This window comes from Archocentrus centrarchus, chromosome 23, assembly GCF_007364275.1.
Source record: "Archocentrus centrarchus isolate MPI-CPG fArcCen1 chromosome 23, fArcCen1, whole genome shotgun sequence".
NCBI lineage: Eukaryota > Metazoa > Chordata > Actinopteri > Cichliformes > Cichlidae > Archocentrus > Archocentrus centrarchus.
The window spans coordinates 11,761,975-11,767,974 of NC_044368.1; the positions used below are offsets into that span (position 1 = coordinate 11,761,975).

The following is a 6,000-nucleotide window of genomic DNA, read 5'->3' on the forward strand; positions in this document are numbered from 1 at the left end:
CAGCAGATTGATCCTGCGTCAAATCCGTTTAAAGCTTTCACAGTTTAATATTGTGACAGGTTATTTAATATTTAAAGAAACTACTGAACAGCTAGCTTACTTAGTAAAAAGTAGGTTGTCTGCAGCAGGTGGGTTTATAGACATGCGCTTTATACAACAATGTCTTAATGGAGACTTGATTCCATCACTAGGACATTTGATTTTGCCATCTGCATATACCACCTCTTATTCTCTCCTTTTTTCCCCTTTTATTGCTTACAGTTGCTATGAGAAGTTACCTAAATCTCTCTCTATAGATTGGACTTCTTGCTAGAAATTTTTAGTAAAATAATTTAGGCAATGTTCTGAGCACGCTGAAACTATTCTCAAAATGCTGGTGACACTAACAATGCCCTGGTCAGAGCTCTACCTTTCAGTACTGAGCAGTGTCAGTACAGCTATGACCTCTGTGAGCAATACCCACCTGCCTTCTCTTTTGCTCCATTTGCTCTGACAGCTTGTTTCCCAGCAAATATCATCACACACACTCCCAGAATTATCCATCCGTAAGGCGGGCCTGTCCTCAAGTGGCTGCAGCTCCAAGAATTTAATATGTAAATAAGCAGCTTTAATCAACACAGTTGATATGGGCAACACAGCTGCTGCTGACAGTGACTGATTGCCTGTAGTTCAATGCAGCGTGTGTGAATACATACTGTATATTGCTGCAGTGCTCCATTTTAAAACCTCTCCGCATCTTACAGATTCCATTTAAGTCTCTTTACTATGAAACCTGCTTTTTGTCTCCGTGCTCCATGCATTAGTTAGGCATTCATAAACAATGAGCTCCGTGGTAAATATCTGTGTTAAAACACATTGCTAGGCATATTCTGGTTTCCAAATCATTCAGCATTTTTCCTTTCAACTGTTTTTCCTGCAGTAAACATGCTTTAATGCTTTGTATTGGTCCTCCTGTCCTCTCTTTACAGGTACTACTCAGACATTAGTAAGATGCCAGCGATCAGTGACCAGGATATGAATGCCTACCTGGCAGAGCAGTCACGGATGCACATGAACGAGTTCAACACCATGAGCTCCCTCAGTGAGATTTACTCCTATGTGGGGAAATACACTGAGGAGGTATGTAATGATGGGACTTATTACACTTTTAGATAACATATTAATACTGTCTTTAACTAAGGGCGTACTCACAATAGGCAAATTATGGAAGAAAATATGTTTTCATTTTTTAAGCTTTCATTTTTCAAGTGTTCAATATCAGTAGTAATCTATTGTCTTGGCTTAGTTACTTGCTGGATTTTTAGAGTACTGAGTGCTTTTAGTAATGGCGTTGTGTGTCTTTGCAACGATCTTGCCGGCAGATTGTGTGTGCACTGGAGCAGGACGATGCAGCCAGGAAACAGAGGCTGGCCTTTAAGCTGGAGCAGGTGGTGGCCTTCATGAGTCTGGAGAGCTGAGAACCACACTTCCCAGGGTGCACTGGGAAGAGACCCTGTCAGAAACCGAGCCGTGCCTGAGCGAAGACCTGTCCCCATCTTTTTTTTTTCATCATGTGACTTCCTTCCTCCGCCTTTCAGAGATGAATTCTTCCTCTAACTTTTTTTCTGCTTCCTCTTCCCTGAGAAATCCTTTTTTTTTTTTTTTCCCCCCCCTCCCATCCACTCTGCTGCATAGACTAGTTTACCTGAATTTATGCGAGGGGTGGCCCGGAGCTGAGTTTGGCATTTCCCACAGTGCAATGTGGGGGATCCCTCAGCTGCACCACAGAGAAGCTTGAAGGGGTGATTGCTTGAAAGCTGGCCATATTGGCAATGTGTCGATCCCCCCTGCTGGAAGAGGGGAAAAACATTTTTATGTTGCCTTCAAGAATTTACACCAATAGGTAATTCTTTAAAAACCACAATGTTGGGTGTCCATTTTGTTGAGAACTTTTCAGAATAGAATAGTTAAAATAAAACCATCTCTAGAGTTCAGTTTATTGTAGTTCTATATTAAATATACAGAATCAAGGGGAAGCATCAACACTGATGACTGCAAGCCAAATGAACACCTCTGAAGAAAATTAATGCAAGGATGGTTTGCCAAGTTTACACTGTACCTTCAAGCAAAGCATACATATCCGTGAAATCTGGGGCAAATCCAGGCAAGCCTAGAAAGTTCTTGTGTTCTTCAATGTAGCTGGAGTTGTATTTAAGAAAAAGACTGATGGGGGTAGGGAAGGATTATCGCTTCTCTGAACTTTTTCCTTTACTGAACCATGACGAACTTTACAAACCAGAGCATCCCCAGCCTATAGCCCTTTGTGACATGCACACATTTTTACCTGCCCAGCATACATTTAAGAAAATGCTCATGATTTCTGCTTCCATTTGGCTTATCTAGCTACTGCAAAATTAAGCTATTAGATAAAACCCCAGAGCCCCCGCCGAAGTTGGATCCTTTGTAAAAAGCACACAACCAACTCTGGAAGACAGTGTTTTGACTGCTAATCCAAACACCAGGAGCAGTCTCTGCCTGGCTCTTGCCACTTCCGACCTTGTGTCGCCATCGCGACGGTCTATCAAAGCACACATGCACAAATACACACACACACACACACACTCATTCAGCAGCTGCCCAAAATCCTGACTGCCCAGATATCTACGCCAACCGTGGAAGAGTTAAAGGGAAGAGCTGACTGAAATGTACTGGGTAAGAAACAGCTTGATCATTAAAAACAAGAATGATTTAATACAGTTTAGCCAGAGATGGCTGACTGTTACCTAAAGAGGCTCTGTTGTGAGAGTAGCACTTCTTTCCCAGGACGTCCCTATTTTAAGACTTTTGTGCAGAGAAATCAAATGACATGGACTTAGTTGGTCAGCCAAAAACCAAAGGAGCTTGAAATTTTCAAAATGGTCAAAAATGTATTTATAAAGTGCCACTGAGGAACTGACAAAGGACTATGTATAAGACAACCACTTCTAAGACAAAAAAAAAATATTGTGACTTGAACTTTAAGCAACATGTGTGACTTTTCTGACCTCAGTGTGTCGAGGTGAGAGGTTCTGCGGGCGAGGTGATCTGATCCTCCTTTCTCCTTTCATCGTCCCGGATCTCTCCGGCTCTCGGCACACCGTTCACCCCTTTTATGTCCGGCTCCTGACTTACCAGTTTTTCTGTTTTGCACAAGCATTGGAGATGGTAGCTAGTTGCATATGGCAAAAACCCCAACTCCTGAGTGTGTAACTGTTGAGGCGCTCTTGTCTGTATTAGTGTAGTTGTCCTCAGTGGCGGCAGGGGGCGGCCTTCTCCAAACCTCAACAAAAAAAAAAAGAAATTTTTAAAAAGATCTGATAAAGCAGAGCAAGAAGTGAGATCACAGCAAGATAAACAGAAAACGATGGACGTTTACAGTAGATAAGACTTGTTGGATGTGAATCTCCACTATGGGAGACAGCGACTGAAAGATGGAGGCGCCCTCCGTACCTTTTGACCTCTGCCCTTTCTTTTGCCTTGACAACGTGCCCCATGTGGTGATGTGAATGTGTGAAGACCACCCTAGGTCCACCTTGGGTCCTTTATTGGCTTTTTAAGCGCATGTAAAACGTAAACAATTTAAGAAACTTATTTAAAAAAAAAAAAAAAGTGAAAAATAAGAAAATTAAGCCTTGCAATGATGATGTGGATGTGTTCTTTTATCTTTCTTTTGCTTGGAAGAATCAAGATGGAAACAGTGGATTGTTCATGTTATAAAAACTATAACTTTCGTTTAAGGTGGAACCTTTATCCAGATCAGCCCCTATGACATAATCTCATCCCCATGATTTCTGTGAAGTGGTAAATGCTAAATAAAGGAGTTACTGTATACCTTTTGCATGTTGACCTGTTTGGATGGTATGAAATTGAACTGCCTTGCAAAAAGATATTTATACACTTCCACAACTGCTAGGAACTCATTTCCAAGACAGCTTCTCATTTCCTGGATGTCACTTAAAGACAGCATGCACCCCATTTTGGATTTTCTTGTCCCATTTACTGTGTCCCCCATTACAGACCAGCAGTTTTTTGACAGCTGTGCCTCCTTTGCAGTTTAAGTTTGGCTAAGACAGAACATGCAACTTAAGTCTTGTTCAGTCTTTGCTGCCATTTTTTGGTCGAATACTTGATTGAACCCCCCCCCCCCCAAAAAAAAGAAGAGAATGTGCAGTTATGAAAACAAACTGATGTGGTTTTATTCATGTCATAAAAAGTAACATAGGACTACATCAATTTGGCAATGTGTGGTTTACAAAATGTTTTTTGCTTTTAAATGTATAAGAAAAGAAAATGAACACCAAGAAGAAACTATGTAGGCCTATATTTAGCAGTAGAGGCACATTAGCTGTGTAAGACTTGTGATTTAGACCGAGTTTGGCAAGTGACTTGTTTTGGGGGCCCTTGTCTTAAATGTGTGTGAGATAGCCAAATCATTGTCTATTTATAACCTTCTGCAGCTTTATGAGGGGTGATCAAAAGGTTCTGGGAACTGGATTTCCAAAAAGCTCCCTGGAAGCTTGCTGTGTCTCCTTGCACGTTTATCTCTGCAGTGGACACTGGATGTCCTCCTCTGTGTCAAAATAGCAGCCCTTCAAATTGAGCTTCATTTTGCAGATCTGGAGGAAGTCACAGTGAAGCAAGTCTTGCAAATGGTGAGCGAACAGACTTTGGTGAGGCCAAAGAACCCCTGCTATTTCAGTGCACTGTGTGATGGCCCGCACCGCACTTCAGACATTTGCTCTTTACGCAAGTTTGAGATTCATTGTGAATCCTTTTGGTCATAGCCAGACTTGCGGGGAGCAATCTAAAGATTGCAGACATACTGATTCACAGTCATCTTCTAACTTAAAATCACATATGATTTTGATGTTTATGGTCAGATTCCCAGACTCTTTTGATCACATGTCATACAACATGAATAACACCTGTTATTTCAATTGGTATTTAGGATAAAATTTTAGGGACAACCAAAGTTTCTCCTCCCATTGTGTGTTGTTTAATAAGATGAGAGCCCTCGGCTGTGATTGCAAGTCTGCTCCCCCGGTGTAGCATCCTGTCTTTCATTTCTCCCTCCCTCGCCCTCTCACTTCCTAGGCAACAGAGGTTGTCTGGTAGTAGCCGCCTCGTGTTGCCAAGAGCACAGATAAAGTTTCCACCTTCAAACATTTTGTAGGAACTAAAAATGTCCTCCTAGCTCAGTGTTATAGCAGCTGTTACACAAACATGCTAGAAAAGACTTTTACTAGATCATATTTGAAAGATAAAGAGTATCTTATTGAGAGATGAAAACGAAACCTGGGGGATATAAGGCGAGCTTCTCTAACTTTGTTATAATTAATTGTATACCTGTGTATGTAAATATAATGCATTCCTATTTTGCAGTCAAGAACAAAATACTATTTGTAATATAGAATAAACTTTATTATGAAACCAAGCATTTCATGCATCTTGTTGCTCCTTCTGTGAGTTTGTGAGAAAAATGCACCTACAGTACACACAAAGTAACAGCATATCAATTCCATAGCATTCGGCTTAGAAAGGCTCCACTGTGTCTTTATAAGCTGAATGGCACTAATTTCCCTTTCGAGTCCTGTGTCAGTCACTACAGGAAATGCTCAGGGATGTAGAGACCATCTCAAATCCCCCTCTGTGTGGTGCCAGACAATGCAGCAAAGAAAAGCTACACAATAAAGCATAATAAAGAGTCAATTGTACTCTGGGATTTCTCATTATGCTCTTGCTGTTGACTGTATACATGCCAGAAAACACAAGGGATAGAGCTGTACTGTAGCTGCAAGATGTATTCAGTGATAAGAAACACCGTATTTAGCTTTAAAAACAACTGCCCAAATCATTTCAGTCCACATTATTCAAAATATGGTTATGTCCAATTAATTCAGTCTATATCTTGACTTTCCACAGTATCATTGGGGAAGATAAAGAAACCATGGATCTGGATCTGAACTCAAGTAGCTCCAAGGG

The 6,000-nt window shown here is 41.1% G+C and overlaps 1 protein-coding gene across 2 annotated transcripts in view; it reads left to right on the top strand.

Moving 5' to 3' along the window:
* The window catches only part of plxna4 (plexin A4), a 243,784-nt gene extending 240,469 nt beyond the window's left edge, over positions 1-3,315 (top strand). For both annotated transcript variants that reach the window (XM_030720671.1, XM_030720670.1), the window contains exons 31-32: positions 969-1,119; positions 1,362-3,315. In XM_030720671.1, the coding sequence (XP_030576531.1) occupies positions 969-1,119; positions 1,362-1,457 (247 nt within the window). In that variant the 3' untranslated portion in view covers positions 1,458-3,315. The remainder of the gene's footprint in view (positions 1-968; positions 1,120-1,361) is intronic.
* The last annotated feature ends 2,685 nt before the right edge of the window (positions 3,316-6,000 follow it).